This window comes from Pectinophora gossypiella, chromosome 14, assembly GCF_024362695.1.
Source record: "Pectinophora gossypiella chromosome 14, ilPecGoss1.1, whole genome shotgun sequence".
Classification (NCBI taxonomy): Eukaryota; Metazoa; Arthropoda; class Insecta; order Lepidoptera; family Gelechiidae; genus Pectinophora; species Pectinophora gossypiella.
Genome location: NC_065417.1, coordinates 12,043,137 through 12,070,363, shown reverse-complemented (window position 1 = coordinate 12,070,363; position 27,227 = coordinate 12,043,137). Strand labels below are relative to the sequence as shown.

Sequence of the window (27,227 nt, the reverse complement as noted above, 5' to 3'; positions counted from 1 at the left end):
AACCCTTCTGACCGGTCCGGTTTTAAAGAAACGACAGCCTCTCTGACTTAAAATTTTCTTTTTGATTATACAAACAAATAGGTAGCCTATACACGTCAGACGGACGAGGCAGGGTATGGAGCATTCTCCACCACGCTGCTCCAGTGTGAATTGGTGGAGCAAGGCTAGTAGCCCGGGGCCAACGGCTAGACGTGCCTTTCGAAGCAGGGAATCATCTTACTTTTCGGACAATTAGGGCACTTTCACAAAGTGATTTCGGGAATCGAACTCGGACCAGTGTTGTTAACATTAGACCACGGAGACCGTTTATTAACAGTAGAGAAATGAAAAGTTCATTCGCTAATGGGGTTGTTTTTAAACAATTCTTTTTCGAAAGCCCTTATTTCAGATACAAGCGTAGCGATTACATTGTTTCCGGTGCATACCTCTTGCCGATTGCGCTGCACATTTCAGCGATACGTTGCTTTGTCGTCAAACGATGTCTGTTCATACAATGGACCTAATCTGATTGCTCTGCCTAATCTACATTACTATTGAATTAGGAGGTCAACGGTCAGTTACAGCACAACGCTGACGTATTGTTTATTAATTGATACATTTCTTGTTATTTTGCATATTGTCGTCCGCCCCGCACCAATTCGCATCGGGCGCTACCTCACCTCCTCTGGGTCTTACTTTAGTCTTAAATAGCCGTAAGCTGCTAAGAAGTAAAGGGACACGGACTGCATCTCGCTGATATTGCATAATGCACACGTTTCCGCTGCGAGTCCACGGGCGTTGACCTGCTGGCATAGGTATTCCACGACATAACAAGAGGCTAAATAATGAAACAATAAACGCGAAAGTCTTGTAAAAATATTCTCGCCGAAGCCATAGATTAATATGGGGTAAAGGGGCCGATCAGTGGGCACCAGCAAATTGAGCGGTGGGTCGAGTGCGAAGGATTGCTTACATTATTCTTTTGTGGGTCCACTCACTGGCCTTTAGGGTATGTGGCTACTGCTAGCGAGGAGACGTGACAACCGGTTACATTGATGATTCATTATTTATCGCTCAGCGCATTGTGTTCCCTTTCATTCATCGTCAACATAGCGTCACGGTCTCACAGAAAATCTATAATACTTGCAATAGGCTAGTTTCCAACTAGTCAAACCAGTTACTTTTTACTAAACGTCAAAACACGAAATTACTACGGAATTTGTATGAAAAATCAACCCATGACGTCATAGAGAAACGTGACAAAATATCGCATATTTTATTACATTCTTTTTTATTAAAATTCATAAATAAGTTAAAAAGAAAACGTTTTTGTCGCCTTTAGATCTGTCTTTCTGTCTTACGATGACCAAATTGGAGATGTCCTTAGAAAAGGTTTAATACGATCTACTCTGAACCGGCGTGCGTGTATGAAGCGATTGATGAATGTGGAGGAAGCAAGAGAAGTGTGTCAGGATCAAGGCAAATGGAATTCTATAGTCTCTGCTTACCCCGGTGGGAAATAGGCGTGAGTTTATATATGTATGTATGTAGATCTGTCTTTATTGGAAACTACCCAATTTGCACAATGATCCGTCAGATATTAGCTTCAACGCCCCTAGATCAAAATGCAAGAACACTGTTCTTCGTAGGTATCTGATTCTAGTGTTTGCGCGTATACCTTAGTGGACAGGTCGCCAAACTTCAAATCTGGTCCTCAAGCCAATTATGTCTATGTTTGAATAGACAAAACTGCTAACTATTAGTTCGACGTCCGCTCGTATCTAACGAGAAAAATGAGCACTATTTTTTATAGAAAACGATGCTGCAAACGCGTGCTCACTGATTTATACATATAATTAAAAATCTATGTAAGTAGTTAAGGTGTTATCGGAATAACGCTGCCCTACTCCGATTTAGATTTATTTATTTGTACACACTAAATAGGACAGAGAAAAGAAACATCAACAAAAGAAACCTCCTTCTTACAACATGGGTCCTTTAAGCGAAGCGTGAAGAAACACCTCGTAGGCCAGTATGGTAGTCGCAACTGATTCAAAACTGACTCATGGCGTTGCTTTTCAGTTGCTACTGCAAATAGGGCTTCTCTATGAGTACCATCAGGCATAGTTGAGCCAACATACTTGGCCAATATAAAAACAAAAAACATACAAAGAACAGAGAAGTTGAAAGTTTTGTTCAATTTTATTTTCTGAAGAAAATAAATCTTTAATAGATACGCGAAACGCTTACAATGAGACAAACACTGTACCAGGATGTATCCGTTCGATTCCAAAGGGATTTGAAATATGTACTGAGGGTTAAAACCCGTATTTTTTGCTGTCGAATTATTGAAGTGTTGAGAGTTCTTTACGATATTACAATTCGGAATCTATCGGTTCTTCCAGCGTGGATCTTCGTAAGAAATAAAATATTGTGTCTCGTATGACGTCATAAAAGTTTATGGCGGAACTCAAAGGTTTATGGCAACCGTTAATGTCTCACAAGTGTAGAGAAGTACCTTACTTAAACTGTTGATGAATGTTCTTTACCTACTTGAAATTAACTTACTTGTTTGTATTGTTGTAATACCAATTTATTGTTGTTGATAATACCAACATAGTTAACTTTTAAAATAGTTCTTAATGTATGTGTCATAAATTTCCGTATGGCTTCATAGCTGGCGAAATATTTGTACTAAATTAATTCTTGTAAGTATTGTTAGACTGTGTCTGTAATACTGTAATTTATTAATGTGTAATAAAGACTTTTGAAATCAATCAAAAATCACTTGTTTGTATACCTAAAAGATATAAGTTTTTTTTGTAAACGAACATTATTTACTTTGTCTTTATGAATCGCCTATTACACGTTTTCTTTTTAAAAGTGTATTGTCACCATAAGGTTTATCATATCCATCTTAGGACTTCATATCAACAAGTTGTTATTGATTGCTTGAGGCTCTGTCCACCCCATCAGGCATTACGGTCGTAAGTTTATGTATTTATATGTATGATACCGGTGAAACCTTTCCGTATCCCATCGATTTATAAGTAACATAACATTTCAATGAGAAAATTCTCAGTTTACATCCTACGGATACTTTGAACAATTTCACAGCGAGAGGGAAAGAGAAGGAGTATTTGGAAAGGGTCTGGGGTCAAATTCCAAAAGCCCTTCTTATCCCTTCTATCCAAGTTCCGAGTTTCTAATTTCAAGGGTGATGAGTGATGAATAGCTCTTTATTTAGTTCCCACCCTCTCAATTTCGGTGAACATTCCAACCGCAGAAAGTAGGGAGTTCGGAACATCTTGTAGAATTGAAACGCTTGTCGGCTTCGGCGGGTAAATCGTCACTGTAGTCGCTAACTGACGTATCTGAATTTTTGGCGATTTGCACCTTTTGCTATTGCCAGCATAATATACAACTTAAACAGCCTATACACGTCCCACTGCTGGGCACAGGCTTCCCCTCAATCAAACGGAGGGGGCCTGATGGAGCATTCTCCACCACGCTGCTTCACTGCGGGTAGTCCGGGACCAACAGCTTAGCGTGCCTTCCGAAGCACGGAATCATCTTACTTTTTTGGACAATCAGGTGATTCAAAGCTGCAATGTCTTTAACAAACAAAGGACAGTCTCGCAAAGTGATTTCGACAATGTTCCCATCGGGAATCGAACCCGGACCTCCAGATCGTGAGCCCAACGCTCTAACCACTAGACCACGGGTGCTGTTCTATAAGACACAAATTATTTGCCTATTGCCAAATTATTTTAGCAAAATAATTCATATACAAAATCAGCTACGAAATAATACCGGTTTGCGTATGTAGGTATATGGTTTGATTGTACCACGTGCCTTGTTTCAAAATTTGATTCGTGTCAAATGTGACAAGAAACTAAATAAAATCTTAAATTGGAAATCTTTGTATTCCTAACTTATCTGGGGGGTTAAAAAGGTCACATTGAAGCAATTCATCATCTACATCCGTACATAACTCGCTTGTTATCCCACGCAGAACTACAAGTAATCAGTGGATATTTGGGCCCAGCCACTTTTGATACTAAGCGCTTAGATGGATATGATGAACCGCATAGTTACAGGGCGCCAATTCCATACAATCGATTCGACTTGCTCTTTTAAACACGCGTATATGTCCTACTAGTGTCTACGCAAAATAAATATCAACCTGTCTAGTCAATTAATTAATATCTAAGAAGACAGGTAGAAGACAGGAAGGTGAAGAAATACGAGTAAATACGTCTTTAACCCTTTTAATTTTCATATTTAGACCCTCTACCTGTTACTAGTACTAGTTTTTTTAATTTATTTTGGTACTACTAGTATCTAATATCAAGTTTTGTTTATTTGTTTTAGTTTTATTTTTATTTTTTTTTTGTTTTATTTAATACGTCTATTTTTGTTCTATAAGTAACTGTTTTGTTTCAAATATTGTATCTCTTTTTATAATTTTACTTAGTGATAAAACTACGTGTCCGAATCTTATGTTGTTACATATGGCCCGTGGTGCTTTACGGTTGTGAAGCATGGACAATTAAGGAAGACACTAGACGGCGTCTCGATGCCTTCGAGATGTGGTGCTACCGTCGCATGCTGCGACTAAGCTGGACCCAGAAAGTCACCAATATGAAGGTTCTCCAACGCGTCGGTATGTCCCGGAAATTGATGCAAACTGTCAAAAAACGGAAAGTAGCGTATTTGGGGCATATTCTTAGGAATGAAAGATACCAGCTGCTTCAATTAATTATGATGGGCAAAATTGAAGGGAAAAGACGTCGAGGGAGGAGGAAGAAGTCATGGCTGCGGAACATCCGCGAATGGACCGGCGTTACAACCGTAGAACAGCTGTTTCGTCTTGCTTCTGACAGAGAAGAGTTCTCAAAGCTGACGGCCAACGTCCAGTAATGGACAGGCACTAGAAGAAGAAGAAGAGTGATAAAAAGGAATAAAATGCGTAAATCAGCTGACTATTTGACAGGTCATTAGATTGGGTCAGGCATGAGTTAATTTATTTTAGAATTTGCACTTTATTGTTCACCTCAAAATTTATCTTATTAAACAATCTCAACACAAACGTTCGCCCCTATTGAATCACCTTGAATAATAAACTAATATAAAATAGACAATAATTTTATATTTATTTACTGTATCACATCTTACTCGAGAATAAACTACCTTTTATAATCTGAAGCCCATTCAAAGTGGCGAGTGTTTGCCGGTTACCCTATATTTGTTCGCCATTGTCCAGGGTATCAATACCCTGCCTTTTGTTACGGCCCCTTCGTAAACACGAAGGGATTTGTCCCCTACCCTGTGTGCATTGGATGTTTGTGAGGTCACGTCGGGGAGGTCATCGGTATGCCATTATGGGGTGCAGTTTTTGCTAAACCCGGCACACACGTACACACACAATGTGATTCTTCTTCCGAACGCTTTGTTACTTTAGTCGGACATATTTATTTTTTATTTTATGTTTATTAAGAAACAAACGGTCATTTATACGAAAGTGTTACATTATGGTAATTAGCTTAGACCTATAGTTTTCATAATTAATTATAATTAACAACAATGTGGTCTGTAACTTAAATTGGTATGTCGGTTGGATACTACTTCCATTTTAATTTATCTAAGGTAGTTTACTTAAATAAAAAAAAAAAATAAAAAAAGTACAATAAGAAACAATAAAGAACAAACAATATGGATGATTCCAAGGTCAAAGATAAACATTAAAGATGCAGATTACTGAATAAAAACAGATCAAAGATTATTGAAAAATATTTTTAAATCTATCTATCTATCTATATCAGCCTAAATTTATATCCAATTTTGGACGTAGGCCTCTTCCATGTTTTTCCATTTCCGACGATCCTGGGCTATCGACATCCAGCCATATCCTGCGTGCCGGACAATGTCGTCCTTCCATCTCATTGGTGGTCTTCCTCTCGGTCTTGTGAATGCTCGTGGGCGCCACTCTAACAATCTCCGGGTCCATCTTTCCTTGCTCATTCGAGCAATGTGTCCCGCCCATCTCCACTTGCGTTCGGCAATTACTTTTACCACATCCCTAACCCTGGTTTTAGATCGAACCCAAGTATTTCTCTTCCGGTCCCGTAAGGAAATGCCGAGCATAGCTCTTTCCATTGCTCTTTGAGCAACACGGAGATTCTCTGCGGATTTCTCAGTTAGGGTCATGGTCTCGGCTCCGTATACGAATACTGGCAGAACACATTGCTCAAAGACTCTTCGTTTTAAGTGCATTGACATCTTGCTACGTAATATACTTGCGTTGGCGCCGAAGGATGCCCACGCCCGAGCGACTCGTTTCTCCACTTCTGCGGTTTGGTTTTCGCTGCCTAGCGTGATCTTATGCCCCAGGTAGATATACTCCGACGTGACCTCAACCGGTAGACAATACTGGTGGGTAAGGATATTGGTCATGATTTTAGTTTTGCTCTCATTGATTTTTAGCCCAACTTTAGCTGATTCCTTTTGCAAAGAATTGAGCATGACCAACATATCTGGTATATTACTTGAGAATATCACCAAATCATCTGCGAAGCGTAAATTGGTAAGGTTTTCTCCATCCACGTTTATGCCCATATTGTCCCAGGCTAGATTTTTGAAGACGTTTTCAAGTGCGGCATTAAACAGTTTTGGGGAGATAGTGTCCCCTTGGCGTACTCCTCTACCCAGCCTGAACTGTTGGGTCTTCTTGTGCAGACTCACACATGCTGTAGCGTTGCTCTGTAGATGTTTCATTAGGGAAATGTATTGTTCATCGATTCTACAATCCGCAAGGGCTTTTTCGACCGCCCAAGGTTCGACAGAGTCGAATGCCTTTTCGTAGTCGATGAATGCAATGATGATCGGGATCTGGTACTCATTACACTTTTCAATCATTGTTTTAAGAGCTTGGAGATGATCGCATGTACTGTAGCCACTTCGAAAACCAGCCTGTTCTCTCGGTTGATAGCCATCTAGTTTGTTTTTTAACCTGTTCACTACTATCCGCGTGAAGAGCTTGTAGACGTGCGATAGCAGGCTGATCGGTCTGTAGTTCTCAAGCCGTCGTATATCACCTTTCTTATGTAGTAGGGTAATGACAGCATCATTCCAGGACTGTGGTACTGTTGCTTCCATTAAACACTTTGTGAATAGTGAGGCAAGAGCAGATTTGAAAGTGTCCGTTGTGCTCTTTATCATCTCTGGAATAACTCCGTCCTCACCAGGGGCTTTGCGGTTTTTCATCTGGCTTAGCGCCAGGTGTACCTCGTCTAGTGTGATGTCGGGGATATCTTTTTAAATATTATATAATAATATATTAATTAAAAAAAAAGAAATAAACAAAGAAATCTGTCTGTTTTCTTTGTATATTCCTTGTGTCTGTTTATTGTGTACAAATAAATAATAATAATAAAGAAAGTATTCGCTTGTCTATTGAGAACAGTGTCACTGCTATGTGGATTTTTTTGACGTCCTTTAAAAAGAGCTGTAGTCTTAAAATAAGTACTATCCAATTTCAATGGAAATTGAACCCTAACCTTGTTTTAATTAAGTTAAAGTACCTAACCTTTTTTACCTACTCGTTGTCAGAAAAGCAGTATCTCGTGTAAGAAAAGTCGGCTGTTAAACTAAATTTGATATCTTTTGAAGTTCCTTGAACTGGTACTTTAAATAGACCTTCAAACCTTATTATTATTAAAATAATATGCTTGATTATCAGAAAAAGCGGAAAACACATTTATTCTTAGCAAACAATTTTGACTGACAACGACCTAATAAGCAGACATTACAATGATGTCAATTACTCCGAATCACTTGCGGTTATGACGCATTGCGATCGTGATAAAATAGCTTGTACAATTATTCTTGAATAAATTCAAAAATAAAAAGTATAGGCTACCTTCATTTATTTGCTTAAGTAGGTACATAAAGTCTATTGTCTATGTCCAAGTTTGACCCAGAAACAAATAGGCCATTTCGTTGGTATCCACGCACGACTAAGACTGCCGGTAATTCATCCAGCCGCCGAAAAAATTGCCCAATAACTATTAGGGTCAGAGAATAAACAATAGAGATTGGCTCATTCCACGTTGAGTTACATCAACGATATAGTTCGTAACTCTGAGAAGCGATGGCGTCGTGTTTCGAATTTAGAAATGTTTATGCTTTTTATGACTATTTTTGAATTAGATACCTATCCTAGGTCAAAGATAAATGATTAAATTCTGTTTACTAAATAACGACAAATCTAAAACTGACGAAGAACATTAACTTGTTTATGAATTTTAATGAAGAAAAACGTCCGTCATTTTATTACGTTTTTCTTTGACGCTCTTTCATACAAATCCCATAGTAATTTCGTGTTTTCACATTTAGTAAAAAGTAATTGATTTTACTTGTTGGAAACTAGTCAATAATTGGTCACTGTTTACGCATTGATTTTTTATCTGTTGACTTTGTGATGAATTTAATTTTCTGTGACTGAGTTCGCTCTATTAAAACTACTGAGTGACTCAATGTGGCGAACATAATTCAACCATCTCTAGCAACTAAGTAACTCAATGGAAAACCCCACGGCAAAAACACGATGGATGGACAAATTTGTGCGTAGTGACTTATTTATCTACGAAACGGTAATTAACGGGATTCCTCTCTTTGACCGCAGATTTTTTCTAAGTTTTTTTACAATTTCCTTGAGAGTGAAGAACTGTTCTAATATTCATTAGCAACGTGACAGGCAAGAAATACTCTGTAATTATTCATTGGGGCCGTCGCTAAATCGTCAGCCTGCCCGCCTTTTAATGGAGAAGAAAATAAAAAAAGTTTTTAACATAACAAGTGAGGCGTGTCGTGCCCCGTAACTTATTCATGAGCATCTAAAAAAAGTTGCCGCGAGTTTTGAAGTAAATTTTGATTACAGTGGCCAATGCACGCGCCGAGAGTTGAAGGAATTTATTTTGTTTTTTATTAAAAATGAAACTCCCAGCGAGCGTAAACTTACGATATTTTCATATTTAGCCTCATTAAAACTCGATTGTTAAACTGCAAATATTTCTTTTAAACAGTTTCTTCCGCCCATCTACCCCGTTTCCGTTAAGCATCTCTGAAGGGATAGTCAGATGATAGTACCTATACATATTCACCCACTCCGTCAGCTATGTTTAAGTCCCATGTATCATAATAACGTGTTGTCATTTAGCAAATGGTATCTACCTACTTATTTCCGAGTTTTTTGTAAAAAGTACTTGTTAACTTGTTAACTAAGTTGGTTCTTGGATTGTTGTCGTTGTTAAGTTGATATACATTTTATTTTAACTAGTAAACGTACGTACGTAAACAGTATATACACGTCCCACTGCTGGGCACAGGCCTCCCCTCAATCAACCGGAGGGGGTATGGAGCATACTCCACCACGCTGCTCCAATGCCGGTGCGGGTGGGGTTAACTAGTAAAGCTGACTGTTAATTGTACAAGTATTGAAAGCATACAGCATGAGGTGTCAGTATGATTATACGTAGATCATACTTATAGATCACATTTAAAAATGAAAGGTCACAAGCTGACTGACTGAATCACTCATAACGAAATCACAGAAACTATAAGTGTTAGAAGTCTCAAATTTTGCATTGGATTTTGTGAAATTTAACTCCTAAGGTAGTGAAGGGATGGCAAAGTTTGTTATCTTCTTCTATCGTGTGGGTTGTGAGGCGGATGACCAACCTCATCAACCCTGGTTGGACTTAGTTATACCTAATAGAAGGGTTTCCAAATTACTAGAAAATACTAATTTTGATGTATTTTAAAATGTATTTTACTTTTTTAAACAACCCTTAAAATGAAGTAGGGCTGTATGGCAAATATTTTATTTCTATAACTGTCGACTCCAAAATCATATAATGGATGACGATAACGGCCTCCGTGGTCCAGTGGTTGAGCGTTGTGCTCACGATCCGGAGGTCCCGGGTTCGAATCCCGGTGGGGACAAATCACAAAAATCACTTTGTGATCCCTAGTTTGGTTAGGACATTACAGGCTGATCACCTGATTGTCCAAAAAGTAAGATGATCCGTGCTTCGGAAGGCACGTTAAGCCGTTGGTCCCGGTTACTACTTACTGATGTAAGTACGTAGTCGCCACATGAGTCATGTCAGGGGCCTATGGCGGCTCAATAATAACCCTGACACCAGGGTTGATGCGGTTTGTAATCCACCTCACAACCCCCACGATAGAAGAAGAATCATATAATAATACACTACCCGTGCGAAGCCGGGGCGGTCACTAGTGTAACATATACACAATACGCTGCGAAAGTATACAAGACATTAAGTACATAAAAAACTAAACATACCTACGTCTACAGGTGTTAGTGTCATGAATTTTGGGACGGAAAATTCCGCTTGATAACAACTTATACCTAATTATGGTTTGAATCACCCCTCAAAGTTTTCGTTACGATGTCACTAACACCCTGTATAATGGGTAGCTACTTATAAAGGTACATCGAAACCTTTTTTACGTACAAATGAAACCAAATCCATTTTTTTTTTTTTAAATTGGACAATTGCGCAATGCAAACAAATGTCAAATAGAAATATCGCTTAGAAAATATTTTATAAATTAAATCATTATAATAATATCAGTGATGTCAACATATTATCTATCCATTACATAACTCATCCATGTTATAAAAGGCACATTTAACAAGCCATTCTCTTAGTTTATGATCTAAAAATAACAATATTAACAATACGAACTTATTATAAATAGAAGATCTCCTCCAGCGCGCCGCACTGAGGCAGAGCGCCCAAAACGCTGGCAGCATTCCCCCTCTGAACTGCCAGGCCTATCCTCTGCGCAAAATAACTGCCAGCTCTCGGATCGCCAGTTGCCTCAATGAGACGCGCCGAAATGTCACTCAAAAAGTCGCTTAGATAAATTGATCAACTTAAATAAAATACGTACTGCATTGCACTATTAAAGTCTTCTATTGAAAACAAACCATGTAGAAGGATATCCGAAATCGATTCCTCGTACCACCACTCGATAGCTTGCCCTGAACTCTAGATATTGCCTGATCATCGTTATCACGGACTTACCCCAACTAGTTAATTAGTTCCAAACGCAATGTTAAGTAAAAAGTTGAGAATTAAGAATTAATTAAAAACATTTTCATTATGCCTTGTACTGAAACGGGGAGCCACATTTTAAGTTTTAAGCCGCCCCAGGAGCTCTCTCATTTCTTAGTAAAGGCTTTCGGATGTGGGATGTTTTTATTATATTTCGCATTTTTTTTAATCTTTGTGGTAGCGTTGCTTTTGTTAATGCATTATGCACAAAGTATTTATGTAGGTCTGTTTGTCCCTTTTGTGTCCTTTATTTGTGCGTATATAAAAATATCATGCTACTTTTGGTTTCAATTTTAGGCGATTTTTTAACTTTTAATTCATTCATTTAGTACACGAAGTCACAAGAATGATGTTAATGTAAATAGACCAACGTTCAGAAGATATCAAGGTAGGCAGAGCAGCAAATTGTCAGGAAACTTAAATCTCTCTTTTTTTGACTTATTGAAGATTTGCCACGGATGACATTTACTGCTTGGCCGCGCAAATGGGGAACTTCGAGGGTTATCTCGGTAAAACTTAATGGCAAAACTCGTGTTTGAATACTGTCTCAACTGTTTTAAGACAGTAGTTAAACAAAAACTTTACAAAAAAGGTAATTATAAATTTAGTGATTATTTATGAATGCATGGTATTAACTTTCTGAGAACTGATATTAGGCAGCTAAATTACTCAATTGTATACCAATATTGGCCCCGATTCCTGCAGACACCGCCTAATTTTATTTTAAGTTATATCCGTCAGTTTCATATCCGTCGAAAAGGAAAGGGACGGATGATTCACAGCTCTTAATTTTAGGAAGAATGAGTAAATGAATGAATAACCCGAGCGAATCAAAAAGGTACGTCACTGGTATGCAATCCGTTTGACATGCTGTCTACTAACTGTGTCGGGTTATTGACTGATGTAAAATTTTTAGACGGTTGTTTTAGATTTGTGCTTAAAATTGACGTGTGTTCCATAAATTTTATGCTTGTCGATTACCCGTCCCTTTCCTTTTCGGCGGATAAGAAAATGACAGATATAACTTAAAATAAAATTAGATGGTATTTACAGGAATTAGCACCATTTTATGTTCATTTTTATTTTTTATTAAGAACGTCTAGGGCCCTGTGCCGAGGTTTTTCTTACAGCTTCTTTTCCACGGCTAGACAGGTTGTGAGAAGCTGCAGTAGTTTTAGGCGGATGAGACGTTCGTTATGTAAAAATTGACGATTGACCTACTGAATAAAGATATTTTTGAATTTGTATAGAATTTATATAAAAATAATCCAAATATTCCATTAAACAAAATGTATAGGCAGGTTAGGTTAGGTAATATGAAAAGCATAACTATTCATTTCGGTCAAAAGGCGTTTCGATCATGTGAATGCTGGAATCAGGGTTCTTAGCACCGCTATATTAATTTCTGAACGCGGAACTACGTAGAAGCGGGGGCTTTGGGGGCCTTAGGCGGGGGGATGAAGAGGCCTGAAGGGGGGGGGGGGGGGTAATAATTAATGCAAGGCAGTCCAACTTGTCGTATCGTAAGAGACCACTTTCCAAGCAAAGTTAGATTAAATGCCGTACATCGACGCGTATTTGAGGGTCGCTCAGCGATGCGGCACGGGCGCCGTAGCATTGTATTGTAAATTAGTTTGCCGATTGTACGTTTTTACCAACTTTTGTTTTCAAACAGCTGTTAATTAAAATATTGAAGTTGCGACGGAAGTTCATGGTTCTAATGAGGTTTGTTTTCAGTCAGTATAGTTTTAGAAGACGGCTAGTTTCCGATAATGCGGTGAGGTCCACATTCAGTGCCCACCAATAGGCTAGATGACCTATTATTCAAATTACATACTTTTTTCGCTTTTCTTTTTGAGGAGCTCGGTGGGGTAGCGGTAAACGCGCTCGGTCTGCGATTGTCGAAGTTAAGCAACTTTCGCAAAGGCCGGTCATAGGATGGGTGACCACAAAAAAAAAGTTTTCACCTCGAGCTCCTCCGTGCTTCGGAAGGCACGTTAAGCCGTTGGTCCCGGCTGCATTAGCAGTCGTTAATAACCATCAATCCGCACTGGGCCCGCGTAATGGTTTAAGGCCCAATCTCCCTATCCATCCATAGGGATGGCCCGTGCCCCACCAATGGGGACGTTAATGGGCTGATGATGATGACTTTTTTCGCAACGACAAAACGGTTCATTTATTTGATGTTTGTTTAAGAATACCAAATGGTGGCGTCATCAATAAACATGGTCAAACGTCGTATTAATTAATTTGTAATTCATCATTAAAATACGTAAATCGTTACAAATACGTACAGTTATAAGCAATATAATGTACCCACTTTAGGTCGCAATAACATATTTGACATTTAGTGAGACTTACAGTGTTAAATTTGTCAAAAAAGTTAATGTGACATGGTACCAAAGTGTATACATAATTAATGCTCGTGACCGTACCACTACTAAGCACAGGCCTCCCCTCAATCAACCGGAGGGGGTATGGAGCATACTCCACCATGCTGCCCCACTGCGGCTTGGTGGATGTATTACAATAGTCGAGACCAACAGCTTAACGTGCCAATTCTAGTTTAGCATTTACTTATTAAAATATCTATATTTTCCCCAGTCATTTACCCTATTAGGAACTTAGATGCTCTAAGATGAAAACCACAACATTTTTTTTAATAACATTATATCCGTAAAGTGTAAGCCGCATCGTCGTCTATAATAGCCGAGCCAACTATGTTAGTCGAAAAAAAAAATGTACGGAATTTTATTACATACATACATAAACTCACGCCTATTTCCCACCGGGGTAAGCAGAAACTATAGAATTCCATTTACTTCGATCCTGACACACAAAATTTATTATTTATTTATTTTTTATTTTTTTGTATTTTATTAGTATAGAAATAAATGCAACTGATAACTATTTCAGCGTGGAAGAGTGGATAACCCATAAATTCTAATACTGACAAAAAAATTCGCACGTTTTTAGAAAATAGAACAACCCAAAAACAATAAAAATAACTTTTGACAGCCCTAAAAACAAATCACAACGCATAAATCTTCTTTTAATCCCAATTACCATTAAATCAAAAACGAAACAAATCACATGTCTAATCAGAAAAAGTCTAAATTCGATGGTAAATTTTTCCGCCCATAAATCTCCACCGCGTGTCGAGATAGGGCGTGCTATCGTGGAACTACGAGAATATTATTCAAACGATACGACTGACAGTGACATAGGATTTCACTAATTGATGCACGCCTGTTACCCTACCGTGTGCATAGGAATATCTATTGTTATGTTTCTTCTACGCTGGATTGTGTAACTATGTTACCAACTGAATAAAGATATTTTTGAATTTGAATTTGGAGAAAATAAAAATATAGAACACGTTCAGCTGCTTATTTTACCGGGCATGTTCGATTAATCTACTCCTTTTTCTATAGTGTGGGTTGTGAGGTGGAAATTTATAAAGTTTAGGTTGCTAATATTTATTGTTCTCACTTTTTCATTCATGTGCTTTTGTCAGTTTAGCATTCCATTTTTTTATGTGTGTGTATAAAGTGAAGTGTGGGTACAAGTGAAGTGTGTAGATAGCTACTCCCCCACTTTTACCATTCAGTCCGAAATCAGCGTTCATTTGTCAACTTGAATCCCTTAATTCCTTATGCCGGTACATACGCGACCAAAGCTATAATGTTGACTGCAGCTGCACTAACCCACCCGTGTTTGGGGACCGGCTAATTGGCGATAGGTTAAACGCAATCCAAACACTGATCCGCCAATCAACACTCAAGCTGCTGTATTGATTGTCAGAGACTAGGCCGCGGCGTATTGTGTGATTCGATATTTTGAGGGATTTGGGCTTGTGGGAAATTCTAAACCCTGTAATCCTGTGACCTAACCTGCGGCTAGATTTCCCTTTGCATGTTGGAAAGGCAGACAGACATTCAGTTATGTGTAAAACCGGACCTGTCAAATCTTCAGGTTATATAAGCGGACCCCGTGAAATCGGAATGAGGCAAATGAGGAATTTGCTTGTGGAAAGTCATTGAAAATTTGAGTAACACAGATTTGAGTAACATAACTAACTTATTGCACAAACAGGAAAAAACAAAAGTAGACCGTTTTAGTATTCTTTTTCACATTTTTATTTCCGATATTTCGACAGTTATTTAGTTAGTTAGCTTTTCGGGACGTAGACAAATTCAAAAAAGCAAATAGGTATCATGAAAGTTGTAATGTATGTACTGGTACCTATGTTATAAATGTTATTTATAAATTCTATATTGGAAAGATGTAGCTGCCGACGTGAGATCATAATGTAATTAACTCGACTTGGTTTTATGTTATATTAACATGAAGATCATAACTGATTTCAGATTTTTTTTTTAGATCATAACTTATATAGTTTACATATGTATAAAATAGTTATGGAAGAGCGGAGCCTCCTACTACAAGCAACTTCTTGCTTAAAAGGAGACCCCGAGCCCTTGTATTGTAAAAATCTACTTTTAAAGTAAATAAACATTTTTTATTTTTTATTTTTTTTTATATGTCGGACATACATACGGACGGACACAACGTCTTCGTGTGACGTCATGATCCCAAGTGTCATACGAGTACTACTATGAATGAAAGGTCTATGGTGATCAGTGTCCCTGACAGTGTTAAACAAAAACAAGCCATAAGATACATCCCACTGCTGAACAAAGCCCTCCCTTCATCGATCGTAAGGTATACGGAGCTTTTATAAGGGGGAAATATTTTTTAAGACAATATGGTCTTCATTGCATAATAGGCTAATTTCCAACTAGTCAAATCAGTAATTAAAACACATAATAACGGGTTCTTACCGCATTTAAAGCAGATATATGAGACTCCCAATATTAAAACAATGTATAGTCAAATCAGTTACTTTTTACTAAACGTCATAACACAAAATTACTATGGAATTTGTATGAAAAAGCACACTGTGACGTCGTAGAAAAACGTGATAAAATGGCGCACTTATCATTACGTTTTTCTTGATTAATATTCATAAATAAGTTAAATAGAAAAAATAAAATGTTTTTCGTTACTTTAAGATCTGTGTTAATAAGAATTACATATTTTTTCTTGGACCTAATACACGAGCCAACTGTAACAATTCCAAATTTGATTTAATATTTCCTCAATCAATATTCATCATATTCCATAGACAATTTCTTTCTGTTTTGCATTTTGCTACGGCCTACATTCCCATTAAGAAAACGTTATTTCTGCGTAAGCGTGAGAGCTTTATTTTCGTACCGCAATCATAATTCATAAGGCTAATTATGTATGTACGTACGTTCTACATAATCACCGGGCCGTTCAAAAACAAATCCTGAACATTAAAGAGGTTTGAGTTTCCTTTGCATTAATATTTCTGAACGTACCTATCTAGTTGCATTCCATGAATAATAATGTCCTTATGAACTCTATTAGTATTCTTTTGTATTTCACAAAGTGTTCTTTGGCTTAAGTTTGGAAAGCGTATGAATATGTTAATTAAACTCGATTATTTTCGTCGGTTTTTATTTTCGGAATAGTTCTCAAACGGAAAGGAGCTTGTTTACATGTTAATTCTGTTTTTGTTTGTGATCCCTTTGGTTTTTGTTGGCTGGTATTTATGTAAGAGAACGTTGTATTTACAATTTGAGCTTAGGGGCTCATGTTACAGCACATGGCGTCCACTGACAGCTCAAGTGGGGTATGCAGGATATTCTCCGACGTAAATCCATTAAGCATATCACGAGGTTCTTCTCATGAAATGAATGCGCACCGTAAGACATAACTGTAAATAATATTTTACTATGCAATTTTATATACCCCTCCCGTTGATTGTTGAGATGTCTGTGCCCAGACATTGGGACGTATGTAAACTTTATACCTATGTTATGTATTTTATAGCAGTATAAACAAATTAAAGATATAAACAAAGTTGGCTGAACTGAGCTCGTTCTCAGACCTCAGGGTGTAATAAATTAAATGTATAAGCCTTCGTATAACTTCATCGGAGAATTTATGTATATATGAAAAAAAAAACTTGCGTTGAAAAGTTATGAAGTACCCATATAATAATCTGAAAGGTATCGTTGTGAAGTGAATGGTACTTTCTGTTATTATTATCATCAAAACCATTGTGAAGCCAGGGGACGATGTGCGGCGTACCGCGCGTTGCATTCAAACATATTGCGAAGTAGGCGACCGTTCACGCAGAAGCAAAATCAAACACATTTATTAGGTAGATATATATGCAATGAAGCGCCCCTCGACGCTACGCCAAACACGCCGCGTTTACATACATATTATTATGTACAATCTGATTCACATTTGTTATGATCTACTAAGATTTTAAGTTATATCAAGATACTCTCTACTTCCGGAAATAAATTACACATCTACGAGTATTCCAGTTTCAAAACTAGAAATGGAACACGAAAGGCACGTCCATAAAGATCACGTGGAAACATAAAATTTTCTACAGGAAAGTGAGACGGGAAATTCAAAGTTTCATGAATAAACCCCTCACGATGTACTGCGGAAATAAAATCTTGAGTCAAGTCATGGTGAGGACGAAAAACTGAGACTACAAACTTAAGCTCATGAAGACTCTTTCTCTGTATTTCGAATATTCTTGGCACTTTACATTATGTTTTGTATTTGTATAATGTTTTATGCGCCAATAATACCATATGCTTTATACCTACAAGGTTTTATATAAATTGAACTAGAATGTAAGAAACTATAGGGAACTCAAACTAAAATCATACAATAAAGAATAATACTTTACAGAACGGTATTTTTCCGCCCCGCAACAATTCGAATCGAGTGTCGACTTCACCCCCTCTGGGTCTTACTTTAGTCCGAAGTGGCCGTATACCGCTAAGGAGTAAAGAAAAGCACGCGAACTGTCTGTCTCAGTCGCATTTACGGTTTATGGGATACATGGTTAAAATGAAATTTTTGTATGAAGTGTCCGGGGTACGCTAAATGTTCGAAAACTATTTTTTTTTATAATCATACTATTGCGGAAGAATATATTATTTTTTCATTTGTCCGGCCAAGTAGTTAATGCCATCTGCGGCAAATCTATTGTAGATTTCAAACGTCACGTCAAAAAAAAAATATTATTTTTTCTAACTAACAGGTATTTCAAAGACGCTCATGACTAGCTCTCATGTCAAAGATTACCGGAATTGGTTTATGTGTGTGTCTTATATGTATGTTTATTAATAATTTATGCGCACACGCAACATATGCAAGACTTTCAGTGTGTCTCGTCAGATCAGTATGTTTGCTATTCTAGTGTTTAAACAGTGCAGCATCACGTATCGGCGTAATCTGCTAATGCACGACCGGACGCCACCGGACATCGGACTTTACGACCGGACTGCACCGGATCGCCGGATCACCGGGCAATTCGACAACCGTCCACTGTCGGTCACATTAAGGTGAATTAGGATTTGACAAATCGTGAGTTGTGTTCTGACATGTTGAATTTGGAACGGATTTCGGTGGTGGCTCTCGAGATTTTGATTTAATATGTATCACAAGCTCACGACTATGTTCCCAATTGGGCTAGACAGAGGTACATCCATCGCAAAATGAACTGAGAACCCACACTTCGCCTCTCTTTTGCTCAGGCTTTCCAATAACTATCTTTCAATTTAAGAATACTTTATTTTATATATTCTTCATCGTACACATATTAATATTTAACAAAAGTCGGGCTTGTGTCTAAAAGTTTTCACTTCCGGCCAACCCTGCGTGATATAAATACGTAATAAGACGAAATATTTGTCATGGTAGTCTTCATTATGACAATGTGCTGCTTAAGGCCTGGGATACTTTGCTTTTCTTATGACACCAATATGTTTATAGATATAAACTACATCATCATCAATTTAAGAGCCACGCTCTTGTCGGTGTAGCATTTTCCAAACTTGTCTCTCAAGGGCCAATTCTTTGACTTCCTTATAAGGTATGTACTTATGTATTAAAAGAACGAAAACGAGCTACTTCAAAATTACCCTACCCTCCTATTTCCAAACACGAATACATACATTCATTTTACTTCATTTAAAGTACACTAAAAATTCTCGCTAAATGTCCCAACACTCAAGCGCGAAATTCCAAAAGCAAAACGTACGAAAATCACTTAAAAACTGCCTCTTGGCAGTTCGATGTATGTCCAATAATTGATATTTGCCATTTGAATTCAACCTGTGTTTGGGCCCGCGGGGTTGTGGGGGCCCACCCCAGTGTTGGGTCGTTAAGGACCGCTCACAAAGAGATTCAATCGACCTCGGACTGGTGTGTATCTTATGGCTTTGACGTGAGAGCAAATGTTTGCACTATCTCTCGGCTAAGGACACTTACTCCCAGTATTTGCTTATATAATTAAAGTACAAACTAGGATCGGTTTAAAAGATAGTGAGCTTGCATGTTGGATCAGTCGGTTAAAAGTAAACTCACTCCCATAATGGATATTGAATTAGGTCCAACTTGTAGTCACATTAAAGGTAGTATTCCGAAAGCTACAGCTACAGACTGCAGTGGCAAACTGCATTCGGCGCTACTGGCATAGATTACTAAATAGTTGCTACGTTACGTACTAGTGGTTGCTATGACTACTTTCTACACAGTGACAGTCGCTGTATTGTGACCTAACCTGTATTAGGCTGATTTTCCCTTCGCGGGTTGGGTTAGATAGGTAGTCGCTTCTGTGAAAAACTGGACCTGTAAAATGTTCAGGTTAGGTAAGCGGACCCTATGAAAAACGGGATAATTATAGGGAGGTGATGATGACAGTCACTGTATTTCATAGACAGTCATTAAAACAGTTGTATCACCTGCTGTCTGCAGTAGCAACTGTCTATGAAATTCGTCGTTTGTTTTCGGCACAATTATAACGTAATCAGAATTGATGGAGTTGATAATCCACTTCGTAACCCACACGATAGAAGAAGAATGGAATCGAATGGGTGCCGAGACAAACCTCTGTGGTTTAACGGCATCATTCAAACCATGTATTTAGATTAAGGATATAATGAAAATAAATAAAAAAAAAGAGAAAAAAAAAACAATAAGGTACCTTAATGCACACTTAGAAAATACAAGATACAAAAACAAAAGAGTAATAGAAAAAAAAACATTTATTTTTCAAAATCGGAATACACATTATTTATTTAAACTTCGGCAAAATTCCATTCATAATAGCGGCATGTTAGGGCGTATTCGTTTTGCTCTATATGTGTATCTGGGAGCAACAGAATTCACGAAACCATTAGACACAAGCAGTACACGGTTTTAAAAAGCAAAGGTTAAAAAAAGAATTCAAAAGGCTGTCTCGTCGGAGTTTTTGCGGCAATATTATTGAGTGTCAGAAAGGTGCTCGTATGTGGAAAATATAACAGCCATCGGCGCTATCGGTCGGCTAGTGAAAAGCCGATAGAATAAGAAAGTAGAATAGAGCTGTGCCCGCTGTTACAATAACTGTGACTTGTAAAATGTATCTATTTATTCGTATTTAATAAATATTTTACTACATCCGTAAAAAGTACTACATTTATTTATTAATTTATTATTATTATTACACAACGCTCGCGTTATAAATATAAAATGACTTACGAATTTACACATATTTATTTGCCCGAGTATAAACACATTCAATGTCCTTCTGATGATTTCATCAGAATTTTTCAAATTAACATAACAAATATCGACCATATCTATTCTATAATCATCATCCTTGGTCAGGGTCGGTTTTTTACAGAAGTGACTGCCTGTCCGACCTTCCAACCCGCGAAGGGAAAACCAGCCCAATACAGGTTAGGTCACATACCTCCGAAAATGCATTTCTCGGGAATGTGGGTTTCCTCACGATGTTTTCCTTTACCGCTGAGCACATGATAATCATTTATGGGGCGAACATGAATTCGAAAATCATTCGTTCAGACCTCAAAGTGAGAGGCAAGCTCTATACCAACTGGGCTACCACGGGTCTACAATATCTGTTCTACAATAGTGATTATAATTTTATATAAAACTGAAAATTCTGACAGCGCGAACGATGCGAAGAATTTTGGTTTGCTTTCAGTTTTAGGAAGCGTCAAATCCAATCAGTTAGGTACCTATTAAGTTTTTACAGGTACAAGGTAGGTACTAGCTACGGTACTAGTTAAAACTCCATACTTCCCGTACTAAACCCCTCTCTATCGCAGATTCCCTGCTCCACGCTATTAGCATTCCGGTCAGTACAGGAGGTGTGTGTTACTGAATTTTATGGCAGTATTTGTTTTAATAAACCGCCGTTCGGGAAGAGGTTCAAATATCAATTGTAACGCTGCCCATGGACCTTCTATAAGTCACAAAAACGCTTCTAAAGTTGAGGGTAGGTGTATAAAAATGTAGGCGTGGATTTTTTGTAAGTTAGAAGAACGCTAGTAAAGATCTCACGAAGCCACTAACAATGCCGTAAGCGTGGCCAACTATTTTGGTCAGCAAAAATATAGTATCGATCGTTATCGACTCGCAAAGAGGAACTGAATTATTAGAAAATTATATATTTTTATTAGAAAAACATGTGGATTTCCACATTTCCGAGAAATGCGTTTCGGAGGTTTGTTACTTAACCTGGGCTGGGCTAGGTTTCCCTTCGCGGGATGGAAAGTTTGACAGACAGGCGCTTCTGTAATTATCCGGACATGTCAAAATCTTCAAGTTAGACTAACGCTAGGGGGAAATCAGAATCATTTATTCAACGTAATTATCATGGATAAACTTATTGAAGGTCAATGTAACATTTTTGAATTTACGTCATTTCGTAAGATGTTATGGCCGAGGAGGTTTTGTTTTCAATCAATGAGGGTATACATTACAAGTTATTCACAACTTTACTAGAATTGCAATTATATTCTCCATTTTACATTGTTTAGATAAATCTTGGCCGCTTATTATACTGTCTGACTCGATCGCAGCCCCGTTTACCACAAGGCGGTCGTATGTAGAATTCAGCAGGCACTTCTCTATGCAAGGCAATACGGAGCATGGAACAAAGGTTGCCCCAATAGCACGAGACGGTCGGCGTGCGTTCAATGGCTTTATCTAAAACAGAACCTTACTAGACCGCCTTTTATGTTGTGTTTATATCCTGTTGATACTTAACAGCCTCCGAGGTCTAGTGTTTAGAGCGTTAGGCCCACGATCTGGAGGTCCGGGTTCGATTCCCGATGGGGACATTGTCGAAATCACTTTGTGTGTTTCGGAGGGCACGTTAAGCCGTTGGTCCCGGCTATTTGCCGGAAAAACGCAGCGTGGTGGAGTATGCTCCATACCCCCTACGGATGATTAAGGGGAGGCCTGTGCCCAGCAGTGGGACGTATATAGGCTGTTTATGTTATGTTATGATACTTACAAAGCAATTGTTAGAATCGGCTGAGAATTATCTACAGACAGACAATTACCGAGAGACAATAATTAATTGAAGTTGGTAAGATTGTGCAATGAAAAAAAAGCTTTATGTTCATGTTCAAATTACTTCTTTTTTCCCCCTTTATTTAAAATATCTTCCAAATTAATTATTTTATCATCCGGCTCTACGTTTGTGTTGTATTTTTAATAAGGCAAAGTGATTTATCCCTATAAATTACTAAGAACACTCGTTTAATTACCGGTGCCATACAAACTTTCATAAATACGGTATAAATGCTTTCTCAATCGTGAATAATTAAATCCATTATTGCAAACTTGAAAATTAAATTAGCAAAATCCTGTGTCGAGGCTTATTAAATTCTGCTCGAAACTACCTTTTTAAAAATGGAACATAAAACAGACTAGTAAAGTGTTTTCCGCCAATCAGATCGCAGAATTGTGACGTGATGTCAGAACGAAGCATGAACGAAGCCATTCTATCGACAGACTTGATTCTGCGCTTCGATTCACTCACTCGGATTCAGTAGAATTGCAATCTGAACATCGGGAATGTGTGAGAAAACTTGTTAGGATTTTGACAAGTTGTTACTAAGATATGGGGGAATGACATATCTGGAGTAGTTTTAGCATAAAATAAATGCTGAAACTTTATAAATTATGAGAATGAACGCAAAAGGGAAGTTAATGTTTGTGATATTTATTGTATAGTAATAGGTACCTAACAACAGCCTCCGTGGTCTAGTGGTTAGAGCATCAGGCTCACGATCTGGAGGTCCGGGTTCGGTTCCCGATGGACATTGTCGAAATCACTTTGTGAGACTGTCCTTTGTTTGGTAAGGACTTTTCAGGCTTGAATCACCTGATTGTCTGAAAAAGTAAGATGATTCCGTGCTTCGGAGGGCACTTTACGAACTATTCGGGCTGTTGGTCCCGGCTATTAGCCGTAAAAACATCTTCACCAACCCGCAGTGGAGCAGCGTGGTGGAGTATGCTCCATATCCCCTCCGGCTGATTGAGGGGAGGCCTGTGCCCAGCTGTGGGACGTATATAAGCTGTTTATGTAAGGTACCTAATATTTAACTACCTACCTGTAGAAACGCTTACTTCCTTATTAAAACCGTATACTAAATGTTTTCAACAGATTACATTTTAAATAAATTTATGCAATAATAAACTTTTTTTAATTGAAATAGGTAAAGCGATTTACTCTACCATCAGCAATTTGCAATATTGTAAATTGAAAATAAAATTTGTTTTGGCTCTCTCATGCTCAATTTCCGTACGAAAAAGCAGTATGAAGTACCTGTAACTATTTTAAAAGACTTTTAATTTCATGCTGGTGGCTTGTGGTTCGTTACGTTGTATGGAGGTTTTTTGGGAATGTAATCGGATGTCGATATTTTTATTGAAATTTCGTATTTTACTTACTACGTTACGTTTGATTTTTGCGTTGCAATGATTCAAGCATGTTATTTGGTCTGTGTAAAAAAAATGTTTGCAAGGATAGATGAAGGACGAAGTTTATCACATGAAATATTATTTTTTTTAAAATTTGAAGGCATTTTATATTCTTCAAGGTTACCTTTTGAAAATAACTTGAAATCTTTTTATGTAGGTATGTAAAAGGTTTATAATGTTGACCCCAAAGTAAACCCTGTAGGTACCTAAAATTACACAAAAGATGAGACGAACCAGGAGTATAATTTCCACCACGATAGCACAAAAAACCCTTCAAAACCAAGTAACATTTTCATTCCATCGTTTCGCAAACAAACGGCTTAAGCTGCATCCTCGGCTTATCCGAACCTTAATTAAATCGCGTCAAGTTTTGCGGGTGACAAGCCGTGCTAAGCCGGAATCGCAATTTCTTTTAAACTCCATAACTTATGTTTTAATTTAATTATGGAGACATTTATAATTTTCCTCAGCTCACTTACCCTCGACGTAAATTGCGAAACTTTATTATTTATCATTACCGTCTGTCAGGACTTGTGGTTACAATAACGATATGGCTATCTGTTTTAGCTCGTACGTCTGTGCGATGGCATAAATATTCTGTTTTGGAGATAGTGTCCTGCAGTTCATTAAGGGTTACGTTAATTTACATCAAGGTATACAATATCTATATAGGTTCAGGTATAGGTACGTTCATAGACAAGATTGTCTAACCTAAAGAAAATAAAAAGTCCTAAGTCAGAAATTCCAGAGAAGTCTTAAAACAGTTGTCCTAAGGTGTTTATTGCATAAACAATAAAGATTTTGTCATAATCAACAAACGCCGTAATTTGTTGCGCCGCGATAATTTTATCCAAATATATTTTTTTCTTCGCCCATCTAATATTTTAGCAAATCTTTTCTCTATCAGACGTATTTTACAGCCGTTTCTCAGAAAATTTCTCTATAGATAGATGTACCTATAATAATCCTTTTCCGTTCTCACTTGAAGCGTACTCCTAATTAAGAACACATGGCCTCTCTACTGCAGAACTCTTGAAAGACGAAAGAGTTTTTGTCCGAGAGTTCAGTGGTCGTGTGGTTAATGTCGCACTATCCGAGGCGGTCGTAAAATCATGGGCGTCCTAGCGTCACTCAGATTAATCTGGGAAATAGTCTCGTGGACGTTTCAGTTATTTGATTACTTGGATTCTTTGCATTTATCTAGACTGGATTGTTTTCTTTTTATCTTGCACCAACTTTCATGATCAAGACTGGCCAAGCTTTAATTTATAGTTGGCACATCGTTATCTCTGTCTCATTTTTCCCTCATTCAGCGCTTATCACTATCGACCCTTCCCTCAATCAGCGTCTATCGCTATCAACCCACTAGGGTCGATTAATTCTTTCAAATGTTTTTCCTCTCGGACGTCGCCCTGAGCCGAGGTTCACGCCCAACTGGGCACCCTCAGGCCTGTTGTCTTAAACGTTGTACTGGGTGAGAGCCTTCAGCGCTCCCCATAATTTGTCCGGCCATGTAGTTAATGCTATCTGCGGCAAATCTACAATAAGTCACGTCAAAAAACTCTCATTCTTCCATACCTGGGTAGAAACGCACGCGGACGGCAGCGGTATGAGATTATTGTATATAGGTAGCGTCCGGGTGCGCATAGGCAAATCAGACTATTCAGTCTGCTTAGATAAATGCAGAGCGCAACGAATCTACTCAGTAGTCAGTAGTTCCCTGAGATTACATAAAGCTTCCTTCTTACTTGTTCTATGTGCCTATTGTGAATTGTTGATACTTATTTGCGGCGAGCATTTCCATTCCGTGTACCTGGAATCCGCGATTCTTTTCCTCGGTCGTTTTTTATCAAATGTTTTGTTCATGGCAAAAGTTGCTGGGAGTAGGTTAACTTAGAATTTATAGGGGCAACCTGGTTTGTATCGTTTTTCTTTCCGTGTTCGGATACCAAAGTTGCGCTACTGGTTCAATCTATACTTACAAAGTCGAAATAATACATTGTATTATTTGATTTTTAAGAGAAGTTTTATTTATTTGGAACTTTTAAATTGTTTTGGGAAAAAGGTTTCCATTTATTAGGGAAGAATAGAAAATACTAGGTACTTTCGTTTTGCGTTGTAGAACGTGAATGAGTAAAAAGGACGGACTTATTTGTTTATTTTTGTTTATTTGTTTATTTTTATTTATTGCTTCATGTACATAATTATACAAGATGTTATAATGATTAATGAGGTAAGTACATGACCCTGGAAGGGTGTTGCAAAATTTGAGCGGACTGCGTGATGGTCACAATCAATTAGTGGTATTGGATCATGCTATATTTATCATATTTGTGATTTTATTATAAGAATAATTTTATTTGATCATGCTGTAATATTATGGTATATTATTAGTGGGATCATATTTTATTTTTATTATTTTATTTGTTATTGTCTCGTTTTCGTCATTTTATTATTAAAATTGTTATTCTGTTATTTTATATTTCATGCATGTTATAATTTTTTATCATTTATAAATTCATTTATCGCATAGTACCCTTTTACACACAAATAGTCTTTTAGGTTTTTGTTAAATGTTTGTGATTCTATGTTTGTAAGTGATGCTTTGACTCAGTCACTCACTATACATGTACCAAAAACAATAGATACCAGCGATTCATTATGTATAATATGTAGATCTTTCTTAAGGAGCCATGGTAGTCCGAACACTTATTATACACTTTAAGGTCGCAGGTTCGAATCCAGCACAGGTCTAAACCAATGATTGTCGAATTTATTTTCGAATTCACGTTTGGATCATAAATGATTACCTATCACGTGCTCAGCTGTGAAGGAACACATCGCGAGGAAACCCACATACCCGAGAAATGTATTTTTGGAGGTATGTGACCTGAACTGAATTGGGCTGGTTTTCCCTTCGCGGGTTGGAAGTCAGACAGACAGTCGCTTCTGTAAAAACCGCACCTGTCAAATCTTCAGCTTGGGTAAGCGGACCCTGTGAAAAAAACGGGACAATGCTAGGGAGATGATGATAATGTAACCTTTTGGATCTTAATGCCCGTAAGCCGCTAAAGAGAAAGGGTAGTGGACGCGTGTCTCGTTCGCACTTACGTGATAAGAGAGAGAGAAGAAGAGATTTTTTACGAAGTAACCGAGGTATGGCAACACTTAATAGAGCACCAATACCCGGTCCGT

The 27,227-nt window shown here is 37.8% G+C and overlaps 2 protein-coding genes across 5 annotated transcripts in view; both read left to right on the top strand.

The window, feature by feature from the left end:
* LOC126372717 (tyrosine-protein phosphatase Lar) overlaps positions 1-27,227 on the top strand; it is a 584,292-nt gene that overhangs the window by 219,505 nt on the left and 337,560 nt on the right. The gene's annotated exons all lie outside the window — the stretch shown is intronic.
* On the top strand, positions 4,508-4,923 carry LOC126372825 (uncharacterized). Its single transcript, XM_050018735.1, has one exon. It carries the CDS (start codon positions 4,570-4,572, stop codon positions 4,900-4,902), a length of 333 nt encoding a protein of 110 aa, XP_049874692.1. The 5' UTR covers positions 4,508-4,569; the 3' UTR covers positions 4,903-4,923.

Bases quoted from the DNA above. Each gene is read 5' to 3' on its own strand.
- LOC126372825 (XM_050018735.1), top strand. From the start codon at position 4,570: ATGTGGTGCTACCGTCGCATGCTGCGACTAAGCTGGACCCAGAAAGTC.